Source organism: Sebastes umbrosus, chromosome 5 (assembly GCF_015220745.1).
Source record: "Sebastes umbrosus isolate fSebUmb1 chromosome 5, fSebUmb1.pri, whole genome shotgun sequence".
NCBI classification, from domain to species: domain Eukaryota; kingdom Metazoa; phylum Chordata; class Actinopteri; order Perciformes; family Sebastidae; genus Sebastes; species Sebastes umbrosus.
In genome coordinates, this window is record NC_051273.1 from 24259846 (window position 1) to 24284504 (window position 24659).

Consider the following 24659-nt stretch of genomic DNA (forward strand, 5'->3'; position numbering starts at 1 on the left):
GTCTGTCCCCTTGGAAAACAGGCATCATGTGACATTACGTGGTTGAAAAATGTATCATAAATATGTATTCATGTTCTGTGTCTTCGCTGTTGTGTCCAGGCCTTCAACCCTGATAACGAGTACCATTTTAAGAACCGGATGAAGGCCTGTCAGAGGAACTGGGCTGAAGTTTTTGGAGAAGAGGCCAACATGTTTGCTGTCTCTCCGAGCAACACCTATCAAAAAGTAAGAGGCAACTCTTACTGTGTGTCTGGACTCTTAAGTCTTATATGTGTGGCAGTTTATCCAGATGCACTTGTGAGTACGTAAAGCTGTGCTAGTACTAATATACACACTTCCTTATTTAGCCTTTGTTTACTGTTCGTAGTCATGTCAAGGAGCAGACAAACGAGTTCTTCATCCCTGGCGCTGTGTAACTGAGCCACAAGGGCCTCAGCTCGACATGTGTGACTGACACACAGCAGCTGTCAGATAACTTGTGTGTGTTTTTCTCACGATAATATGCAGTGTCATTGCTGAATAAATCCACTGAAAACATATTTATCTCTTCCAGGAGCCTCATGGTTGGCTGGTTGATTTGGTGAATCGAGTGAGTAATGAGCAGTCACCCAGTCTCCATATACATATAACATAGTTGTATCAGTCCTGCCTCATGTGTCTCCTTTCCTTTTCTTCTTTTTTTGTCTAGTTTGGAGAGTTGGGAGGATTCACTGCCATCCAGACGAAGCTCAACACAGATGAAATTGAGATTGCTGTAAGAGTAACTTTGATCTTTTTTTGCCTTTCTCACAAATGGTCTGACGTATCTTAAGAGTAATGAGATAGTTCCTACCCTGGTGGTGGATGAAGAAAAAAATCGAGTCACCCATGTGTTGCAATTTAGTTTTTCTAAGATTTTGAAATAATTTTTTTAATGCCAGAATCTATATATTTGCTTCATTTGTAGTATATGCGGAGGTAGAAGGAAGTTACCGCTTTCATTGTTGTAGTCTGAGTAATGTGACGTCATATAGGTTCCATATCAAAAAATTGTATAACTAATTCCTGACAATGACTGATATATTTGACTTCAGGACATCTCTAAGTACATACATGCTGAAAATCAAACATTTTTATTGTATTAATTTAGATATTTTCCAACATAAAAGTCCCTAGAAGTGCATGATTCAACTTTTTCCCATGGTCAAGTGTTAAAAAAGTTTTATTTTTAATCGTAATATCAAATCACAATACTTAAAAATCGCAATACATATCGAATCGGCACCCAAGTATCATGATAGTATTGTATCGGGAGATGGGTGTATCATCCCAGCCCCAGGAGAGAGTCACTGTAGACTTAGAGACGGCCTATGCAGGCAAAAGGTCACCATGTTTCCCCCCACCGCTCTCAGCTGCAGGGTACTGAATGTCTCTCTCTTTCCACTAATACTCACTTACACACTCTCTCTCATCCTCCCGCTGTGCGATGGTTGAAATGCTCTGTTGTGTTACGTTTTTCTGAGGCATCCTTGTACTGATGCTTCCCTCTGGGAGCCTGGCCGGAAATCACAGCAGCGCATAGCCATTGATTCACACACTCGTGCACACACACACACACACACACACACACACACACACACACACACACACACACACACACACTCCCTCTGAGCATATTAATAAGGTGAATACTTGGGAGCAGACCACTCTTCAGAGGCAGTGGGAGCTCAGCAGAGTGTGTAAGCTGTCAAATACCTAACATACTACGAGCATAAAGAGAAAGCGAAAGCAGAAAAGATAATGGGACGAGCGCTCCCTCCTCTTTCTTACTCCCAGGGCTGAGTCATTCATTTGTCTGCTTTGAGCAGGAAGTCAAGTGCACAGGGAGGGGAATTCACTGAGTGAATAGAGGAGGAAGGTGGGGGTGCGGCCCAGAGAGAGCAGGGATGGAAGATAGCCAGAAAAAAAAAGAGACAGGAACACGGGAACCATTCATTAAGCTCCTGTGATTTAACACTGAATGACAAATGACAGCTGGGCTCCGGTATCGGAAACTCACTCACACATCTGTTTACGCTCACTCACATGCACACATGCACCAGTGAAACACAGTATCAGTTTAAACACAATGTGACCTCTGGCCTTTACTTTGAGAGGAGCGGTAGAGTGTTGCTTTGTAGGTCTTCTTTAACCCTATGATCCTGACCGACTTTACTGTCTTTCAGCAGGTTCAGTAGAGCTAGAGAGAAGAAAGGAATCCATCGGTACCAACCATGTCATACTAGTTCGTCGTGAAGGAGGTTAAATAACGCTCCAAAGTTAGGCTAGATTTTGGCGAGGAAAAACTGGCATGGCCATTTTCAAAGGGGACCTTTGACCTCTAACCTCAAGATATGTGCATGAAAATGGGTTCTATGAGTACCTACGAGTCTCCCCTTTACAGACATGCCCACTTTATGATAATCACATGCAGTATAAATGTGTTATTTTCGCCTATTCTAAAATGGTGTATTTGAATATTTCTGCATACTGGGGTCCCTAAACAGTCTTGGAATTACATAAATTGGGTATCCCTGTAAAGCTGAGACTCTTGTGGATCCAATGAGCCCAACTGTATTCATGTGTGATGATGTTAGTCCCCATAGCAGCCAGTACATTGTAGTGAGACCGTTTTTTTTAAACTTGACCTCACTCTATAAAATGAACTGTGGTGACCTCTAGGATAATCACTCATGAAACTTTACAGCCACAAACTAGAGACCTAGAGCATTCAGAGGATGGATGGTTTTCCTAGCTAGATTGACAATAAGGGGGTTTCTGAGCAGTTTACACAACAGAAGTGCTCGCCATCCATTTGCCGAAAAATGCAATTCTTGCAGAAATCTCCAAATGTCAAAAGCTTTTAATACCAAATCACAGCATGTTTTTTTCTGTGGTGTTTCTCAAGGTCTTGTTGTCTTAATGTGGTATTTTGGAGGTTTTATTGATAATTTTTTATCAATTCTCAAGTGGTAAAAAATGGTTACATTTAGCACCAAATCTGTGTAACAAATGGTATCAACCCAAAAATTGCTGCAACAACTTATGAGACATAATAGAGCATGGGGATGGCCATCACATACTTCTATCATATGTTCTAATACTTATACACTTTTACAATTTATTTTAATTAATTAATTCATGTTTTTTATTTCAAATTAATCTTCAGGTTCCCAGCTTTCAAATGATGTACACCACTTCTATGTGACATCTACTGTTGACCTGCTATCTCCCCCTAAACACCCCCTGTACCACCCTAAAAAAAGACAAAAACGGGTCTGTTGTGGGTTTAATAAGCCATCTAAAGTGATACCCATAGATACATCTCATTCTCATGCAAGACCGATTATGTTGACACTCCTACAAATATACGAGAAATGGATTGAGCAATTTGTATTAGTCATACTTACGCTGGTATTGATAAGTTGATTTCCTGTTTGGTATGTGCCATGCCTGAGTTATTCTGTCTCTTCCCCTCCGCCTACACAGTGTGTGTCAGCTCTGGTCCAGCCCCTTGGAGTCGGTGCAGAATACCTGAACTCCAGCCTCGTCCAGGTGAGCCGTCTCATCTGCATCTATGTTGTAATTCACATCACATTAGTTTGTTTTCTGTCTAACCTTGTTCCAGTGTTACAACTATCAGTTCAGTGTTTGTTTACATGACCTTTGTACACGTTCAGATTTTCTATTTTTATTCGCTGTATCCTCTTACTGTTTTGCTGCTGCAGTGATCAACAAAGTTTCATATTGTTTTTTCCAGCCCATGCTTGATCCAGTCATCCATAAGATGATCACGTATGTGCAGAACCTGGAGGAAAAGGACCTGAAAGACAAGGTAGCGTTTTACATTTGTCACCCTCACTTCACTTAAATTTATAGAGGAAAGGCGTAGGAACAAAAACACTTGGGTTCATTTCCCAGGAGTGGTATGCCTGGCTTGTTGGTACATTTGGTTGGGAAGCACTCCCCGTGCATCAACAAGCATTTTGCTTCGCTTATAACTCCCTCAGGAGCGTTCGTTCCTTTCAGTCTTTCACTCAGTGTCTCCATCCTGGCCAAAATGTCATCCGAGCTCCACAATTTTAATTCTAATAGCCTGTGGCGAGGAACATGATGTGACAGAAATGGTACGGGTTCAAAACTAAAGTTGAAAAATAATGTACGTATATATCTTCCTTGAATCGTATCGGAACCATGGAAAGTGATACGTATCGTATCGTTATAAAAACTTATCGTTACCCCCCTAGTATCTTTATGAACGTGTGTACGTTGATTGCTACTCAACCAGGATGTTCTAAACTGAGCTGTTCCTCATCTGTCTGTTAACCGTAGCGTCTGGTGAGCATCCCAGACCTGCTGTCGGCCATCAAACTGCTGTGTATGAGGTTCCGGAGGGAGCTGGTTACTGTGGTCGACGACCTGCGGCTGGACACGCTGCTGCGCATGCTCAAAACCCCCCACTTCTCTACCAAGATGAACTCCCTCAAAGAGGTCGGCTCTTACAGGATCTGAACTCTCACATCTAAACTAGACACAATCACTTTTTATTCTGTGTGTTTTAATCTGTTTTTGTGTGTCTCTTTTTTCTACCAGGTGACAAAGTTGATAGAGGAGAGTACAGTGTCGAAGACGGTGAAAAATGCCATTGACACAGATAAACTTTTGGACTGGCTGGTTGAGAACTCAGTCCTATCAATAGCACTGGAGGGTAAGAAAGTCCATCACTTCCTGTTACACACTGATTAAAATTACTTAGCTGTATGGTTGACGGTATTCACAGTTAATTAAATATTTCTATGTCCCAGGTAACATCGACCAGGCTCAGTACTGTGAGAGAATTAAGGGAATCATTGAGTTGCTGGGGAGCAAACTGTCGCTGGACGAACTCTCCAAAATCTGGAGAATACAGGTCAGCACCATTATTACATTTTCATTAGGCATGTTGAACAAGTGTTTTTGTTTGACAAATGTTAAAAATAGACAAATGTACCTGCTTTTGATGGATCTATTGATTCTTGTGTGATCATTTCAGGCAGGCCAGTCATCAACTGTGATAGAAAACATTCATACGATCATCGCTGCTGCTGCTGTGAAGTTCAGCTTTGATCAACTCACCCACCTCTTCGTCCTCATACAGAAGGTCAGTGCTGTCTGTGTGGCATTTTGGGAGTAAATTGTAGGGCTGGGACGATTCACCTATTTCCTGATTCAATACTATCACAATACTTGGGTGCCAATTCAATATGTATTGTGTATGTATTTTTTAGTATTGCGATTTTTTTTTTTAACTCTTTTTAACACTAGACCATGAGGAAAAGTTGAATCATACATTTCTAGGGACTTTTACTTTGGAAAATCTCTAAATTTATAAAATAAAATTGTTTGATTTTCAGCATGTATGTAGTCAGAGATGTCCTGAAGTCAAATATATCAGTCTTTGTCAGGAATTATTTATTACATATTATTACATATTATTTATTAAATCTAAGAAAAAATACATTTCCTTCACAAATTAGCAGTATCTTCTTTTTAATTTATAAGGGACATGTCATGTTTTATACTTCTGGTGAATATATCCACTCAATCTTATTTCCATATATGTATTTTGTTTAACACCTTATTTTGAAAACCGGACGTAGCCACACGTGTCTACTTCCTCTAACTTCTCCAAGTCCGTCTCTAGCTCTCCGTCAGCTCCGTTCTCTTTATCCATCCATGGTCAGCTCCATCGGGGCCGTTTGAATGCATTTAACATAAATGTCAGTATATGGGTGCTCTACAGTCGTAGCGTCGGCCCATTTGACCACGAAGATGAGTGACGGCTGGCTTAACCTTGCAACGTTTCCTATCCATGACAGAGTTAGCATGCAGCTTTAGCCATCATGCCTGTCTGTTTTCTGCTTTGTCGTTTCGGCTCGGTGCGGCTTTGTTTTGGTTTTTGAAATGGATATAACGTCACATTACTCAGACTACAACAATAAAAGCTGTTCCTTCTATGTCTGCATTGACTCAAATGAAGCAAATATATCGATTCTGGCATTAAAAATCAATTTCAAGATCGTAAAAAAAAGATAAAAATCGCGATACATAGGTGAATCGGTGAATTTTTTTTGTGTGTTCCCCGCCCCTAGTAAATTGGCTCAATAAAAAGTGGTTTGTGAGTCTGTGTATAGTGTTAATGATAATCTGTTTGCGTGTTGTTTAGAGCTGGGAGGTCGAGAGTGACCGTGTGAGGCAGAAGCTGCTCAGTCTGATCGGGCGGATCGGCAGAGAGGCTCGCTCTGAAACCACAACAGGAAAGGTATGTTGGTATATCTCTCACTCTGTCAAGGACATTGAGGAGTAAATGGAAAAACAGAGGTGTTAATCAGCATACTGTAGATTATTAAAGTGAAGTCTGTGTCTGTTCAGGTGCTGGAGGTGCTGTGGGAGTTGGCTCACCTCCCCACGCTGCCTACCAGTCTAGTCCAGCAGGCGCTGGAGGAGCATCTGGGGATCCTGAGCGACGCCTACGCTGTCAAGGAGACCGTGAAACGCAGTTACATCATTAAATGTATTGAGGACATTAAGAAGGTGAGACAGACATGCTACAGCTGCATCGTGTTGTCTTTGTGGATGTGGGGGCGAGTGTTTATTGCGGTTTGGTGTTTAACAAGGTCATTTCAGGATCGGCTCTAAGAGTAAATAAACTTGTTGTTTATTTTTTATTTACATATAAGAAAATAATGTTCCTTGTGCAGCTCAAAAATGCAGCTCAGCATGTTTAAGGGAAACTGTGGAAGCCCATTTCTGCCAGTAAAAGAAAAAATCATCTCAAAATAATGACCTAGTATCGCAAAATAATGACGTAGTACGTCTAAATAACAAGAAACGTTTTCAAAATTTTGAATTAGTAACTCAAAATAATGGCATAGTATCTGAACATTACAAGAAATTTCCTCAAAATAATGACTTACTTTTTCAAAATAATGATATAATATCTTAAAATACTGACCTGGTATCTCTAAATAACAAGAAACTTTCTCAAAAATTTGATCGTATTGCAAAATAATGACATAGTATCTCATAATAACGAGAAACTTTCTCAAAATAATGACTTACTTACTCAACATAATGACTTAGTATCTCAAAATAACGAGAAAGTATCTCAATAAATTGACATACTATCTCAAAATGAGAATCTTTCTCAAAATAACGACTATGAAAGTTTCTCATATTATTTATTATTATTTTAAAATACTAAGTCACTATTTTGTGAAAGCTTCTCATTATAATGATTTTCAGGATCTTTTTTTTATCCCATCACATTGGCAGTAATGGTCTTCCATAGAAACACACTACATTAGGCCTCTACATTTTTCTGCCTGCTGTGACAGTTTTGTTCTAAAGTTAGCACGTCCTTGTTAGTGCTGCATATTACCCTTCAACTTCAGTTTGTTTACATCTCTCTCATCTGAGTTTGCCTCAGTCTAGCATCCATGGAGCCGCAGTGGGTGATGGAGATAGGGATCACAAGTTCATTATTTATTTCAAAGCTTTTTTTGAAAGTCAAGAAAAAAAGGTCTAATTTCCTCTTTTTCCTCTGAACATGACAGAAACACTGTGACATTACAAAGGCCGATGTCACACAATCTCTCCCGTTTTACTCTCTCCTTTCTCCATCTTCCAGAGCTCTGACTCAGTATTTACTTGAGTCAATAGAGCTCATTTATCAAGATGCTTCCTTTATATTCATGTTTGCATAAAGATACCATTTGTCAAATCCTGTTGACAGATTCAAGAAAACTACACACATTATGATTAAACTCCTCAGTTCTTTAAAGAAGAACCTTTCACTTTTATTTATTAAAGTTATTATTAAATAGTCGGCAACATATAATGTAGTCACAAGCAGATATAAGTGTCCTGTGGGAACCCAAACTATGGGTTCAGAGGAGAAGGTATAATTGTTGACAAATACTGTTTATTAAAACTTAAAATATACCGTTATATCTGATTACAACTACATTATAGTGTGCTATAAACCATTTGTTTATACATTGCTTATTAATGATAAATTAGGAGACATAAAGTAAAGTGTTACCAACTAGTCTTGATTCATTTATGGATACTGACATTAAGGGTAGGGATGCACCGATAGCCGATACTGTGCTCATGTACTCGTAAAACGGCTCTGATACAACGGCACCGATACCACTTTACGGCAGCGTGACTCTAACCTCTTGTCACTATCTTACGGGTCCTATCGCACGCGCTCACGCTCCACCTCCAAATGTAAGTACTTGTACTCGGTCTGAAAAAAAGTGGTATCGGTGCATCCCTAATTAAGGGTATAAATAAATAAAAGCCTATGTAAGGAATTAATGTGTATTTTATATTTACATGTAGTAAAACGAGGACCTGTAAACTGTGACTGCAGATTTCAAACCGCCCTTCAAATGAAATGTATGTTTCTAGATTCACACTCAGGAGGACTGTAAAGGCAGCGACATTCAAAGCTCATTTCTTACTGGCACTTGGGGCAAGAAGAAAGCTAACTCTTTGGCCAAAGTAAGAGAAGGAGCCCATTTAATTTATAATTCCACTGACTTGTCTCTATCCAATCTTGCTGCTTCACGCCTGCCAACCAATCGTGGAGGAGGGTTTGACCACAAAAGGGGTGTCATTGGTCACAGGTTGATAATTTCACACTTGATTGTAACGTGAGGTTATTGTAACCAGGTGTATGTCAATCTTCTGCACTGAGAGGGCTTTGGCACTGACTAATGATTACACAGTGGTGTTGATCTTGTCCTGGGTGAGAGCTGGCTGGATTAAATGAGTGATTTAGCTGCTGGATGAATGGTCAGCTTTGGTGGAAGGGCGAGCACATTTTACTCCTGCAAAGAGGAATCTAATCAGAGCCTCGGATATATAAAAGAAGCACATGTTTGATATTTGATTTGGACTTTAAAAGCAGTTGTAACTGAACAACTTTAAACTTATTTTAAAGGGATGGTTTGGATGTTTTGAAGTGGGGTTGTATGAGGTACTTCTCCATAGTCAGTGTATTACCTACAGTAGATGGAGTTTGGAGGAACAGACAGGAGTACCAGCACGGGAGCAAAGCGATGTACTGCTGTGGACGGGGGCAGCGGCAAAACGTATTTTAGACACCTAAAAAAATCAATATCGGTTTAAATATTTTGAATATTTTCACTGCTTTACCTCGCTGACAGCTTTTTCTGACGGGGAACTGAAACCGTTATATCCATCTCTGCTCTCGCCAAAACCTCCAGACTCCATTGACAAAAACAGTAATTTTACCTCGCTGAAAACAGAAGTTCCTGGTTCCTGTGTTATTGTGTGACTTTGGTGTTTTAAAGTGTTAGTTCAGATTCCCCAAAGTCACACAATAACACAAACAAAGTAATCGATCGAGGCAGCGGTAGACCAGCAACTCCTGTGTTCTGCAAGGTTAAATGACTGTTTTTGCCAATGGAGTCTGGTGGCTTTGAAGAGAGCACAGATAACGTCTTCAGTTCCCCGTCCAAAGTTAAAGCAGTGAAAATATTCTTAATATAGCATATACTTAAACTGCTATCTACTGTAGGTAATACACTGACTATTAAGAAGTACCTCATACAACCCCACTGAGAAACATCCAAATTGTCCCTTTTAACAGTCAAAGTTTCTTGTCCAATGTTTTACATCCCTGGCTCTGGTTTTCTTTCTCATGTTTAAACAACTACAAAAATAGTGGGTCTGTGATGACAAAGCAATCTGATTATAAAATGTGATAAGCACGCGTCTGCCTTAGTGGATCTCATTATCTGGCGTGTGTGTGTGTGTGTCAACAGGCTTCTCAGCAGAGCAGTCCTCAGGCTGTCTGGGTTGTTCCTGCTCTCCGCCAGCTGCACGAGATCACCCGTTCTTTCATCAAGCAGACCTATCAGAAACAGGACAAGGTGACACAAACACACAACAAACAAACAAACGATTGTACAGTTGGTGCAATGTTGCCATGGTAACCTTTACTTTCCTTTACCCCCAACAGAGCATCATCCAGGACTTGAAGAAGAACTTTGAGATCGTCAAACTGATCACGGGGTCCCTCGTGTGCTGCCATCGACTGGCTGTGACCGCTGCGGGAAATAACGGCCTCTCAGGCTCAACGCTGGTGGACGGACGGTACACCTACCAGGAGGTTTGTCTGTCCCATTTTCTCTCATAAGGCCCAGACACACCAAGCCGACAATCAAAGAACTAGCGGCGATGAACGCCGTCTGTTGTGTCGTCTCACATCGCTTTTGTTTTGGCCGACTAGATGCATTTGAACACACTACAAAGACTACAGCTGACGGCCAGTTAGCACGTACTCTCTGCACCTGTGTGAGAGGAAATATCTCCACACTAGCAGGCGGCGGTAGTCTGTATTCATCATTCAAAAAGGGAAACTGGAAGACGGCAGATATACAAGCCGTTGTTATGATACGTTCATAAAAGAAAGCGGTGTTTGCCGACCATTTCCACACCACTCACACTCACCGCTTAACTTGTCATTTTATCTGAGCTGTAAGGTTTACACAGAAAGTAATCAAAGTTGAGCAGCACAGTGTACGTTGACTGCGTGTGTTTGAGGGTCACGGTGACATGATGTGTCTCTGAATCTGTGTTTTTAGTATCTGGACAGCCACCTGCGCTTCCTGGCCTTCTTCCTCCAGGAGGCCAGCCTCTACCTGGTGTGGAACAGGGCCAAGGAGCTCTGGGAGTGCCTGGTGTCGGGGCCGGATGTCTGTGAACTTGACCGTGAGGTATGGAAACAGTTATGCAAATGAAATCCTTGTCCTTGGACCTTAGACTTCTCTGGATGACTGCTCTGAAGGAACAAAGGCACTGCAAACATCAGCTTTTTAACTCAACTCTCTTTATTTTAGAACAGTGTTTTTGGCACATTTTAAAGAATCATATGTTGGTTTTATATCCTGGTTCATGATATAGTCTCAGAAATAATGAACTATAAATTTGATTGTTAGTGGCGTCTTGTTAATTTGGCATTAAAGGTATAATATGTAACTTTTCCGCATTAAAATTTCTAAAAACGACTAGACCTAGGTTATATATTAGGGGTGGGAAAAAAATTCATCTATGTATTGCGTAAAAACACCAACTCATACGGGCGAGTAATGTTACGTTCACAAATCAGCAGCTAAAATAAGTTTCAGTTGCACTGCCACCAACATTACTCAGAGATATACTGTAACTATTACTACATGTAAATTAACTCTAATATCTCGTTATAGTTGACTGAATATCACTGCAACAAAGTGCATTATTCTGACATTTTCAGTGGGAAACTGGGCCTGCTTGCCAGCATATAAATAGATCATAAGATTGTGGTGTTCTTGAAACTTTTACGATTCCGATAATCGTAAAAATGCTGAATATCGGATACGATAATCGGCAAGAGCTGCTTCTTGTTAACGAAAGGAAAATCGAGCAGATTACCCTCTGAAGAACACACAAGTCCTGCATCCAGGACTCAGTTCAATTAACCTTAACCATGGTATGTTTCGATGTGTGCAGATGTGTTTTGAGTGGTTCACCAAAGGACAACATGACCTCGAGAGTGATGTTCAGCAGCAGCTCTTCAAGGAGAAGATCCTAAAACTGGAGCCCTATGAGATCACCATGAACGGTGAGAAACTCTCTGCAACTATTGACGGCCTTTCAGGAATAGTTTATGAATAAATATGTGAGACAGCAGTTAACATGTTTTATGTGTCTCCCAGGTTTCAATCTGTTTAAGACCTTCTTTGAGAACGTTAATCTGTGTGACCATCGCCTCAAACGCCAGGGAACTCAGCTGGTCAGTCCTTACTCACATGTTTCTTTGCATTTAGTTTGTTGTCAGTGAGAGCTGAAATGTAATAATATGTATAGAGGTAAAACACATCTTTATATTTAATGGATCATATGATCTGATTTCAGTGTGTGGAGCGCCTTGACCTGGCAGGGATGGATTTTATCTGGCGCATCGCCATGGAAACCCCTGATGAAGAGATAGCCAACGAAGCAATCCAGCTCATTATCACATATAGCTACACCAACCTCAATCCCAAGATGAAGAAGGTCAGTATAATATGTGTGTGTGCGCACATGCTCCTGTCTTTTAGCAGTCCCCTCATGTGAGTCTCACTATCTGAGAATAACAGTGTAACTGAAAGGGATAGTTTGGGTGTTTTGAAGTGGGGTTGTATGAGGTACTTATCCATAGTCAGTGTATTACCTACAGTAGATGGCGGTCGGAACGCTCCCAGTTTGGAGAAACAGACAGGAGTACCAGCACGGGGGCAAAGCAATGTACTGCTGTGGACGGAGGCAGCAGCAAACCGGTTTTTAGACATCTAAAAAAATCAGTATCAGTTTAAGTGTACGCTATATTTAGAACATTTTCACCGCTTTATCTTGCTGTCACACAGCCCTTTATGATGGGGAACTGAAGTCTTTATCTACGCTCTCTTTAAATATCACACAGTCTGGTGGCTTTGAAGAGAACAGCATAGATTGATATAACTGCTTCACTTCCCAGTCGGAAAGGGCAAGGAACTGAAGCCATTATCTATGCTCTCTTCAAAGCCACCAGACTCCATTGACAAAAACAGTAATTTTTACCTCACAGAACACAGGAGTTGCTGGTCTACCTCTGCCTCCATCGGTTGGTTTGCTTCTGTTATTGTGTGACTTCGGTGCTTTAAAGGGTTAGTTTAAATTCACCAAAGTCACAAAATAACACAAACAAACTAACCGATCGAGGCAGCGGTAGACCAGCAGCTCCCGTGTTCTGCGAGGTAAAATTACTGTTTTTGTCAATCGAGTCTGGTGGCTTTGATGAGAGCATAGATAACGGCTTCAGTTCCCATCAGAAAGGGCTGTCTGACTGCAAAATAAAGCGGTGAAAATGTTCTAAATATAGCGTAAACTTAAACTGATACTGATTTTTTTACGTGTCCAAAATACGTTTTGCTGCTGCCCCCGTCCACAGCACTGCATTGGTTTGCTCCCGTGCTGGCACTCCTGTCTGTTTCTCTGCTGTAGATAATACACTGACTATGGATTAATACCTCAGAAATTCCTGTAAGATTCTGCCATCTTGTTTAAAGCCTCATTTTGCTCTGAATAAGTGATATGAGTATTTTGTGGTAAATAGTGAATTTCGAAAACAGGAAAAGAAATTCCAGAGTTAACATCTGTGAGTAAATTAGTGTGTTCTGTCCCTTTTTGAAACTTGAAACCACATATAATAATATGAATTTTTACTTCCTCACAGGATTCCGTGTCTTTGCACAAGAAGTTCATAGCTGATTGTTACAAGCGACTGGAAGTAAGCAGTGGAATATGTTACCGTTAGGAGCGATTGTGCCTTTTGACAGAAATCAACAGCTGAAATGTCATTTCTGTTTCTCTTTTTTTCTCAGGCAGCCAGCTCGGCCCTGGGCGGGCCTACTTTAACACATGCTGTTACTAGGGCAACCAAGATGCTGACGGCCACTGCCATGCCGACGGTGGCCACATCTGTACAATCACCATCCAGGTACAGAGGGGGGTTTGGGTAAGAAGAACATAGTTACTAAACCTATTAAAACATGTTTGTTTAAGAGTGTTCCTAGTCATCATAGAGAGTAAATATGTATATACTTCACTACTAAAAAACACTTTTTTCAGACATGTTGAAACTCTTCTTTTTATGTTCGTCTGTAGATCCACTAAGCTGGTGATAATCGAAAGACTGCTGCTACTGGCTGAACGCTACGTCATCACTATAGAGGTAGGCCCTGTCTTCTTCACTTTAACCCTTGTGCATCATTAGGGACATGTTTGGCTTTTTAAAAGCTTGATCATTTTGTTTGTGTTAATGCATATGGCATACATTTTGGCAAGGGTGTTGAGTTGGGCTGTCAAAGGTAACTTGATAATAAAGCAAATTTGTTTTAATGCCACTAATTTCTTTAACGCAAATTGCGATTTCCAATTAACCTCTTAAAAATCCTACGGGCCGCCGTCAGGCCCAGCCGATATTCAATGTTTCTGAGGTTGTAGCGCGCTTAATTGTAAAGCAAGAGTGAAGATTATGGCATCATATGAAACTATAAAACCTATGTCATATTAGCTTTTCGCAGAGGAGGCTAAATAACGCTCCAAACTTGCGCTAAATTTTGGCGCGGAAAAACTGGCATTGTCATTTTCAAAGGGGTCCCTTGACCTCTGACCTCAAGATATGTGAATGATGATGGGTTCAATGGGTACCGACGAGTCTCCCCTTTACAGACATGCCCACTTTATGATAATCACATGCAGTTTTGGGGCAAGTCATAGTCAAGTCAGCACACTGACACACTGACAGCTGTTGTTGCCTGTTGGGCTGCAGTTTGCCATGTTATGATTGGAGTATATTTTTTATGCTAAATGCAGTACCTGTGAGGGTTTCTGGACAATATTTGTCATTATTTTGTGTTGTTAATTGATTTCCAATTATAAATATATACATACATTTGCATAAATCAGCATATTTGCCCACTCCCATGTTGATAGAGTATTAAATACCTGACAAATCTCCTTTTTAAGGTACATTTTGAATAGATACAAAATGTTAATTTGCGATTAATTACGACTAACTATGGACAATCATGCGATTAATCAAGATTAAATATTTTAATCGATTGACAGTCCTAGAAATAATATTAACATATAATTTTCATAATTTTTTTACGCAGACTTTTTTGTTCTCTAAGGATATCAGACCAACTTTTTTAATGGGATGCACAATGGTGCATTTTGACAGTAAATATGTTAGTGTCTATGACTGTGTGTCCTTGTTTCTCATATAATACTAACTAGTTTTAATACAAAAGCTGGATCCTTCAAAGGAGGGTCAATGAGTTTTTTTAAGCATTTTGTGTGTGTTTTTCTGTGTAGGATATGTACTCAGTTCCTCGCACTATTCTACCTCACGGGGCCTCGTTCAATGGACACCCTGTCACTCTTCATATCACCTATGAGTCAACCAAAGACACTTTCACCTTAGAGGTATTGTAAGACTTTTCTTAGTGCCCTGTAATACACATTTATTGTGTGGAGTTACATCTACAGAGTAAATAACCCTGGTGTGTGTGTGTGTGTGTGTGTGTGTGTGTGTGTGTGTGTGTGTGTGTGTGTGTGTGTGTGTGTGTGTGTGTGTGTGTGTGTGTGTGTGTGTGTGTGTGTGTGTGTGTGTGTGTGTGTGTGTGTGTGTGTGTGTGTGTCCGTGTGTGTGTGTCCGTGTGTGTGTGTCCGTGTGTGTGTGTGTCCGTGTCCGTGTCCTGCAGACCCACAGTAATGAGACAATAGGAAGTATCCGGTGGAAGATAGCTGAACACTTGAGCTGTCCGGTGGATAATGTCCAGATCTTTGCCAATGACAGTGTGGTAAGTTTTAATGACTCTGTACGTGACAGGGACTCTGTTCCTCTTTTGTTTTAAAAATATAACTGTACCTGTCACTTCCTCATCAAAGTATTTTAATCCTCTCCCAGTCATGTGTTTCCCCTGAAGCCAGTACACATTACAAACTACAAACCAATGCACAGTAAATTCTTGTAGGCAGGGTGACACCTCCTCTTCGTTGGTGGCTTGGTCATCTATTGTATGGCAGGGGAAACACAGTCTCGAACAACCCCTGTTTTTCTCTCACTCCGTCCCTTCACTGCTCCCTCCACCATGTGTTAGATGACCATGAACCGGGACCAGAAGCTGCTGTCCCAGCTCGGCTTCAACGACGAGCAGAGCCTGACTGTGAAGAGCTCCGGCACCGGCACTCCCTCTGGCAGCTCCGAGTCCTCGGCCTCCGCCTCCAGCAGCTCCAGCTCCGCCGTCTTCAACTCGGCCTACGCCCTGGAGCAGGTACCAGCTCAGACATGACTACGCACTAACAACACTGTGGACACACTCAAGGCTTACATCGGTTCTTCTGACACACTGTGTTCATGTTGTTATGTCTCCAGGAGAAGTCCCTGCCCGGTGTGGTGATGGCTTTGGTGTGTAATGTGTTTGAGATGCTTTACCAGCTGGCTAACCTCGATGAAACCAGGTAAGATAGTACAATTCTAAGTCACATGCACCTTGTTGACAACAAGAAAGAAAGGACTGTGTATATATGTTAGGGGTTGGGGAAAAAATCGATTCACTTAAATATCACGACTTTTATTATAGAAGGAGTTTATTATATTAGGATAACCCCTCGAAATGAATCATCTCTTTTTCGAGGTGGTCCTAATATTATTACTATTTTTTTATCTAATTTTTAAAGCCTAAATCAATATAATTCAAATTCAATAGCTTCATTTGAGTCTATGCTGAGGTGGAAGGAAGTTACCACTTTTATTAAACACTACACATACAGTAAAGTAAGGAAACAATTGCCAGCAAAAGCAGAGCTAGAAAGGGCAAAAGCTGCATGCTAACTCTGTCATGGACAGGTATCGTATTGCGATAATACAACCAACATGAGTGCTCATAGTGCTCCACTGCGGTCAAGCCAGCTGTCGCTACAACTGTAGAGCACCCATATACTGACATTTATGTTAAATGCATTCAAACGGCCCCGATGGAGCTGACCATGGATGTATAAAGAGAACGGAGCTGACGGGAGAGCTAGCGACCACCTTGGAGAAGTTAGAGGAAGTAGACACGTGGGACTACGTCCAGTTTTCAAAATAAGGTGTTAGCAAGGGGAACTGTGTATACAAAATACATATATTGAAATAAGATTGATGGATTATATTCACCAGAAGTATAAAACATTACATGTCCCGTATAAATTAAAAAGAAAATGCCACTAATTTGTGAGGCATTGATTTTTGGGTTGCTGGAAAAATTCAATAAGTAATTCTTTACTAAATAACTCCTGAGAATCTCTGACTACATACAGGCACAAAATCAAACATTTTTACTATATCAATTTAGATATTTTCCAAAGTAAATGTCCTTAGAAGTGAATGATTCAACTTTTTCCCATGGTCTAGTGTTAAAAAAAGTTAACAAAAATCACGATAAATCGTAATATTGAAGGGTAATACATGAAATTGGCACCTAAGTATCGTGATAGTATCGTATTGGGAGATAAGCATGTCGTCCCAGCCCTAATATTTATCGGTCAGTATATTGTAATCTCCAGGATCACCCTTCGTGTGAGGAAGCTGCTGCTGCTGATTCCAACAGATCCAGAAGTGCAGGATGCTCTTGATAACTTTGTTCCCAAAGAATCCAGCGTCTGGAGCCACCAGGTACATCAGACTGTCGCTGGTCATGTGGTAACTACTGATGCTGGACGTTGAAGCTCTCACTCTACTTTTCTATTATTATTTGATGCTTTAAGTCTATATACGTCTCTCTGGTTTACACATTCTCTCTGTGCTTCTCTGTTATTTTCTAAACTCCCTTTGTGTCTCGTTTATCTATAGAAGACACTGTTCCAGGGAACAGGCTCCCGTTCTCCGTCTATGTCCTCCAAGCAGCAGCACCAGCCCAGTGCCGCGTCCATCCTGGAGTCCCTCTTCAGATCCTCGGCCCCGGGCATGTCCACCTTCAGAGTGCTGTACAACCTGGAGGTATGCACACACATGTGAACATACACACCTTAAACACAATACATAATTTTCCAATTTGTAACACCTCTTCTCAAACTTAAAAAGTGACTTTGACGTCGGTTATCCTCCCTCTTCTCTCTGTGTGTCAGGTGTTGAGTTCAAAGCTCATGCCCACGTCGGACGATGAGATGGCCAAAACTAGCAGCAAGTCCTTCTGTGAGAACTTCCTGAAAGCAGGAGGCCTCAGGTAACAGAGTAGAACACACTTGCTAAACTCTGGGATAGTTTTGAAGTGGGGTTGCATGAGGTTATTATCCATAGTCAGTGTATTACCTTCAGTAGAGCAGAACAAAGAAGTTGCTTGTTTACTGCTGCCTTGATCGGTGAGTTTGTTCGTTATTTAAAGAGAGCGTAGATAACGGCTTCAGTTCCCCGACGGAAAGGGCTGTTGTTTCACTGTGGCATGTATAAGCAGACTTAAACTGTGTCACATACTGACACACATATGCCACCTAGCATAAGCTTTTATCCAAAGCTTTTATTTTTAGTTCTGACAGTATTTCTGTGTGTTTCCTCTGCAGTCTGGTGGTGAATGTTATGCAGAGAGATTCCATCCCATCAGAGGTGGACTATGAGACCAGACAAGGAGTCTACTCCATCTGCCTTCAGCTGGCCAGGTGCAAAACTCACACACGCGCAAACACACACACACAGGGGGCTGATATTCTGGGCCACCTACCAATTTAGACTTCATACTCAACTGGCCGTGTTTGCAGGTTTCTTCTGGTTGGCCAGAGCATGCCTGCAGCGCTGGATGATGATGTCATCAGGGATGGTGAGTCGCTGTCATCTCGTCCGTTCCGTAACGCCGGGCGGGCCGGGCGACAGCTGTCTCTTTGTGGGACTCCAGAGAAGTCCTCCTACAGACAGATGTCTCTGTCTGAGCGCTCCTCCATCAGAGTGGAGGAAATCGTACCGGCTGCTCGCGTCGCTATTCAGGTAAAACACACTTGTTTCCATGACAACCCCACCGTTGATTCAGCACTCAGACTGATCTTAGAGTGTAGAATATTTTCAAGCACGATGTTCTCTTTCCCAGACCATGGAGGTGGGTGACTTTACGTCCACTGTGGCCTGTTTCATGCGTCTGACCTGGGCAGCTGCAGCAGGCCGATTGGATCTGGTCGGCAGCCCACAGCCAATCAGAGAGACCCACAGCTCCCTTCTGCCACAGGGAGTCCGCACCAGAGTCAGCAGTACAGGTGACGTAGTAAACACACTTTCAATGTTATTGTGGGTAGGGATAGGAATAGTTGTCCGATACCTTGGCATTGCATGCCTCTGTGATCGAAATTCCTCTTATCGGGGCTTTCCACCAGTTGCACATGCACAATGATGTAACGTTTGGGACCGGAGCCATGGCGGAGAGAAACGAGTGACGCTAATAAACCTTATTTTTTCCCTGATAACGCTACATTGTGGACAACAAATCCGTATTGAAATTGGCAGGAGGAGAACTAGTAATGGTAGCTGTTGGCTGTTAGCGGAGGTTGCACTACATTATGAAGCGTTCAGGATCTGTTCAGGAAAAATGAGTATTAGGCAATGGTAAATTCTAACGCTATTATGACGTGTTTAAATGTGATCTTGTAAAATTGATTTTCGAGAGAAACTTCAATAAATCCAGATGTTTTCACAGCAATATAAAATAGATATTAGAGAGGAAATTATGACCTGTTTAACTTCCTAACACTAGCTCTAAGCAGCCTATAATACATAATTAATACTAGTTAGTCTTCAGCCTTACCTGTATGTACTTATTTTCCACCCAACAATTTATCAGGAATCGATAAAGTAATGGAACGTTAAGAGGACTCAATATTGAAATCGTTATCAATAAACTTTCCCTAATTGTGGGTGCTAGATCTTCTCATTCTCCACAAAGTATTTACATATAATCTGAGAAGTTGTTGTGATGACAGCCAGATGTTCACAGTCAGTAGGTGTCGAAAATATCCTGCATAACTTCATTCTTCTATGTTTTGTTTCTCATGGTCGAAGCGTTTCCGGTGCCACAAACAAAAGCTAAAGAAATGAAAGTAAAACAAATGTCTTGTGTTTATTGTTTGCAGGCAGTAACTGCAGCTCCAGCAGCGAGGGGGAGACCACGCCAACAGCGTTGCATGCAGGGATATGTGTGAGACAGCAGTGCGTCTCTATTAAAGACGCCATCATCGCCCGCGAGGCTCTGTCACTGCTGGTCACCTGTCTGCAGCTACGCTGTCAGCAGCTGTGTAAGACTCGAGCATACATGCTCCCTTTTATGATAATATCTGTACATCAGTCCTCTATGTATTGGAATAATACTGTAGTTTCTACATTTCCTTTTGCTCTGTGTGTTGGCCAGACGTGAAGTGACTCTCAATCCTGTGGTTGGTTTCTTTCTCCAGGTTCTTTTTACAACCTTCCCTCCGTCAATGATTTCATCATTGATGTTCTGCTGGGCTCTCCCAGCGGAGAGGTAAACAACACCCTCTTTCTGTTAAATAGAAATATATCCCCAACATTGCAGCAGTGTGTGTTTACACTTGCGGTGTCCGTCTCTTCCTTCTTATCAGATCCGCCGTGTAGCTTGTGATCAGCTCTACACTCTGAGCCAGACGGACACTTCAGCCTTCGCCGAGGTCCAGAAACCCAACTTGTTCCTCATCACAGTCATTCTCACTGCTCAGCTGCCATTATGGAGTCCTACATCTATCATGAGAGGGGTCAACCAGAGGTACTTGATCAAGAAACACACACACATTTACATCCCTGAATCTTTAGCAGCGTTCTTGTGTTGATGTTGCTTTTCTTCTCAGGTTGCTGTCCCAGTGCACGGAGTACTTTGACCTAAGATGTCAGCTTCTGGATGACCTCACCAGTAAGACCATCAATTCCCTTTTTCTGTCACTTTTATCAATACCTAGATGTAGGGCTGGGTGATAATGATTTTGGCTTCCAACGATTTGGAAACAAGATAATTGAGATAAAAATGATTATTGGGCCAAATGCTCTCGTTTTGTCTTCTTGTGCTATAAATCCAGCGCCTGTTCCTTTACAGCAGTCCGCTTTCACCCTTTTTTGCTGAGTTACTGACTGGAATATGTTAAAATAGTTTACCAAAATGTTGAATATATTCGGTAGGTTGTGGCAGTGAACTACGACATATTTGATCTAATTTATACTGGTCTAATTTATTTGTATATATTATTTTATAATAAATAATTAAATTATATTTACAATTAAATATCTATGTATGTATTTTGATCAAATTTATTTTTATATTATTTATTTAAATATATACAGTATATGTATGTATGTATATATATATATATGTATATAATATTTATTATATTCATCTAATGTTTTGACATTTATTTTTTATTTGTTTTTCAGTTGAATTATATTCCACTGTTAAAAAGACAAATAATAAATCAAATAAATTATTGATATAATTTATTTTATTCATCTAATTTTTTTCTATTTTTTTTTTATTGGTGTTACAGTTGAATTATATTCCACTGGTTAAAATACATAAATACGATTTATATATATTATTTATTTCATTTTTTTACATTTATTTTTTATTTATATTTGTATTTGTTTTTCAATTGAATTATATTCCACTGTTAAAAAGACAATTTAAACAAAATGTTTAATAAATGTATGATGTTTATGAGTTATCGTGTTAAATAATCGTAATCTCAATATTGACCAAAATAATCATGATTATTATATTTGCCATAATCAAGCAGCCCTCCCTAGACATGAAATATTGTCCCAGATGTAAGAATTGTTTAATAGAGAGAATGTAGCTTCCCGTTTCAGTCATTACAGATCAATGTATCATTTTTCCATCTTTTCTCTCTCCGTCTCTCCGTCTCCTCCAGCGTCTGAGATGGAGGTGTTAAAAGTGAGTTCAGCCACGATGCTGGAGGACGAGATCTCTTGGCTGGACAACTTTGAGCCCAGTTGGAGCTCTGAGATGGAGACCAGCGAGGCGGACAACATCCTCCTGGCGGGACACCTCCGACTCATCAAGACGTTACTCTCACTCTGTGGCAACGAGAAGGAGCATCTCGGTGAGCACACGTTAACGATGCACATCTGCACCCGTTTAACACGGTTTGGAAGTTGAGAACATTAATATGAAATGTGAGGATGTGTAACTCTCTTTTTTCAGGTGCATCTCTGATCCAGCAGCTGTTGGATGACTTCCTGTTTCGAGCCTCGCGCATCATCATCAACAGTTCAAACCCCACGCCCTCCCCGGCCCCCAGCCACGACTTCCACCCAAAGTACGACACGCTAATCCTAATCCATCAGTTACATTTCATTTTTCCCCTGTGAGCTCATTCTAAAATATTGTGAACCACTACGTTAATGTTTTGTCGTGGTGCGTTCAGGTGCAGCACGGCCAGCAGCAGGCTGGCAGCCTACGAGGTGCTGGTGATGCTGGCTGACAGCTCGTTGATGAACCTCCGGCTCATCACCAGAGAGCTCATGTCCATGCACCACCAGTCTGATCCTTCGCTCTGCAAGGAGTTCGATGTAAGACACCGATATTTATTGGTACATATGGTTTGATAATAGTTTAGCTGTGAATCTGACTCTCTGCGTGTCTCTCAGTACCTTCCCCCCGTAGAGAGCCGCTCAGTCTCAGGTTTCGTTGGGTTGAAGAACGGCGGAGCCACGTGTTACATGAATGCTGTGTTTCAGCAGCTCTACATGCAGCCCGGCCTGCCAGAGGTACACACATATCTTCTATGTGCTGTTTAGATCTTTGACAGAGTTCCACACTGTGAGTCCGATATCACTGAGTACATGTGTTTGATTTGTAGGCTTTCCTATCCATCGAGGACGACACGGATCAGCCAGATGAGAGCGTCTTCTACCAGGTCCAGTCTTTGTTTGGCCACCTGATGGAGAGCAAACTGCAGTACTACATACCCGAGAACTTCTGGAAGGTAACAGACACTTCAGTGTGCTCTGATTGTAATACAATCAACTTGTCTGTTGCCACTTTGAGTTGCAAATTAAGAAATGATTTACATGGTGAACAAAAAAATCGAGTGAGTTTATCTTATTGAGAAAAACTTAGTGTTGATGATTCAGTTTGTTGTGCTGCGCATTATGACTGCAGGGGCAACACATTCACAAAGGTTTTGATTTCCCTCTCTCTCAACAATACAAAAAGTTCACTTATCACAAAAACACCCTCCTCCTCTATAACGACGGTCATTGTCTGCAATATCAAAGAAATCCCTGAACTCTCTCAGTCTATCTCCAGTTATCCTGTGGCATGATTTCATTTATAGAGTTTATTACCTAACTATCAGGGGTGTGAATCTTTTGGCACGATCCACTTTTGATTCTTGAGGTCACGATTTGATTCAAAATAGATTCTCAATTCAGTATGCCTACATCAGAGTGCTAATTTCAGGATCTCCTCCAGTCCATCGTGCTCTAATAAAGGCGGTGTGGCAAATTATGGCATTAAAGCAGAGTAAAGTGTGTATAACGATTATGTTGTTTTTTAGGGCTGCAACCAACGATTATTTTCATTATAGATTAATGTGTGGATTATTTTCTCAATTAATCGATTAGTTGTTTGATCCATAAAATGTCAGAAAAATTGTGAAAAATGTGGATCAGTGTTTCCCAAAGTTCAAGATGACGTCCTCAAATGTCTTGTTTTATCCACAACTCAAAGATATTCAGTTAACTGTCATAGAGGAGTAAAGAAACCAGAACATATTCACATTTAAGAAGCTGGAATCAGAGAATTTAGACTTTTTCTTTTTGTCTTAAAAAATTATTCAAACCAATTAATCAATTATCAAAATATTTGGTGATAAATTGAATAGTTGACGACTAATCGTTTAATTGTTGCAGCTCTGGATTTTTTATATTTGAAAAAAGTTATATCAACTGATTGCAATAATGTAAACACACAAAGGCAAAAGTTAACATTTATTCATGGTAGCTTGCACAGATTTTTAGTTTTTCTCAATTCTCAGTGACTTCAAGAATAACAAGCTCAAGTTATACAAAAAAATGTTGCCTGGTACATAAATAAAATTGGTAGACTAGCTCCCTTTTTATTTCTCAGAAACTTGCCAATTTCAAGAATACATTGTACACAAAATAACACTTTGACATTTCAACAACCACACAATAATGCTTCGACATAACTTTGACTTGGTGTGTAGGATTACTGTCCATCATTTGCAATATGTAGGTTCTTTTGTAGAATTTAATTTTTTTTTTAAATACATTTTTGGAAGTTGTGAATCGATTCATAATCTTAGAAGATAAGAATCTTGATTCTTACATGAATACGTTTTTCCCCCCACCCTTACTAACTATTATCCACGTGCAAATGTGTGGTGTCTGCTGCAGATCTTCAAGATGTGGAACAAGGAGTTGTATGTAAGAGAACAGCAGGATGCTTATGAGTTCTTCACTAGTCTGGTGGATCAGCTTGATGAACACCTCAAGGTAAAACTCATGTGCACCAATATCACACCAATTTAAAAAAAAGAGAATCACTTATAATACCTAATTGGTTGTGATGATATTAATGATGAGACTCCTTTCCACCAGAAAATGGGTCGAGAACAGATCTTCAAAAACACTTTTCAGGGAATCTTCTCTGACCAGAAGATCTGTAAAGACTGTCCTCACCGGTGAGCAAGAATATTTGTTTCTCAAACTTCAAGACTATTGTTTCCTTTTTTGAGGTGATGTTTGACCTTTGACCTTTTCTGTTATACACAGGTACGAGCGTGAAGAAACGTTCATGGCGTTGAACCTTGGAGTGACATCTTGTCAAAGCTTGGAGATCTCATTGGACCAGTTTGTGAGAGGAGAGGTGCTGGAGGGCAGCAACGCCTACTACTGTGAGAAGTGCAAGGAGAAGGTGTGTACAGTGCTCTGCAGGCTATTATTCTACTACACCAATATCATGCGCACTACTTACAGTGTGTAACATTTC

General features: G+C 40.8%; 1 protein-coding gene across 5 annotated transcripts in view; it reads left to right on the plus strand.

Annotated features, from left to right (window-relative positions):
• Positions 1 to 24659, plus strand: part of usp24 (ubiquitin specific peptidase 24) — a 71581-nt gene that overhangs the window by 9543 nt on the left and 37379 nt on the right. The window contains exons 5-47 of one of the 5 annotated variants that reach the window (XM_037771193.1): positions 100 to 225; positions 554 to 589; positions 689 to 754; positions 3508 to 3573; positions 3779 to 3853; positions 4351 to 4509; positions 4612 to 4726; positions 4824 to 4927; positions 5051 to 5158; positions 6224 to 6319; positions 6430 to 6591; positions 8476 to 8568; positions 9858 to 9965; positions 10055 to 10204; positions 10680 to 10811; positions 11584 to 11695; positions 11790 to 11866; positions 11989 to 12129; positions 13328 to 13381; positions 13476 to 13609; positions 13759 to 13825; positions 14974 to 15084; positions 15363 to 15461; positions 15762 to 15935; positions 16037 to 16122; positions 17209 to 17344; positions 17495 to 17641; positions 17770 to 17867; positions 18202 to 18297; positions 18397 to 18619; positions 18720 to 18882; positions 19753 to 19914; positions 20071 to 20141; positions 20239 to 20399; positions 20482 to 20543; positions 21553 to 21744; positions 21846 to 21960; positions 22069 to 22213; positions 22292 to 22411; positions 22504 to 22629; positions 24065 to 24163; positions 24269 to 24351; positions 24443 to 24584. In XM_037771193.1, the coding sequence (XP_037627121.1) occupies positions 100 to 225; positions 554 to 589; positions 689 to 754; positions 3508 to 3573; positions 3779 to 3853; positions 4351 to 4509; positions 4612 to 4726; positions 4824 to 4927; positions 5051 to 5158; positions 6224 to 6319; positions 6430 to 6591; positions 8476 to 8568; positions 9858 to 9965; positions 10055 to 10204; positions 10680 to 10811; positions 11584 to 11695; positions 11790 to 11866; positions 11989 to 12129; positions 13328 to 13381; positions 13476 to 13609; positions 13759 to 13825; positions 14974 to 15084; positions 15363 to 15461; positions 15762 to 15935; positions 16037 to 16122; positions 17209 to 17344; positions 17495 to 17641; positions 17770 to 17867; positions 18202 to 18297; positions 18397 to 18619; positions 18720 to 18882; positions 19753 to 19914; positions 20071 to 20141; positions 20239 to 20399; positions 20482 to 20543; positions 21553 to 21744; positions 21846 to 21960; positions 22069 to 22213; positions 22292 to 22411; positions 22504 to 22629; positions 24065 to 24163; positions 24269 to 24351; positions 24443 to 24584 (4992 nt within the window). The remainder of the gene's footprint in view (positions 1 to 99; positions 226 to 553; positions 590 to 688; positions 755 to 3507; positions 3574 to 3778; positions 3854 to 4350; positions 4510 to 4611; positions 4727 to 4823; positions 4928 to 5050; positions 5159 to 6223; positions 6320 to 6429; positions 6592 to 8475; positions 8569 to 9857; positions 9966 to 10054; positions 10205 to 10679; positions 10812 to 11583; positions 11696 to 11789; positions 11867 to 11988; positions 12130 to 13327; positions 13382 to 13475; positions 13610 to 13758; positions 13826 to 14973; positions 15085 to 15362; positions 15462 to 15761; positions 15936 to 16036; positions 16123 to 17208; positions 17345 to 17494; positions 17642 to 17769; positions 17868 to 18201; positions 18298 to 18396; positions 18620 to 18719; positions 18883 to 19752; positions 19915 to 20070; positions 20142 to 20238; positions 20400 to 20481; positions 20544 to 21552; positions 21745 to 21845; positions 21961 to 22068; positions 22214 to 22291; positions 22412 to 22503; positions 22630 to 24064; positions 24164 to 24268; positions 24352 to 24442; positions 24585 to 24659) is intronic. The other 4 variants (XM_037771194.1, XM_037771195.1, XM_037771196.1 and 1 more) reach the window with 4 other exon arrangements.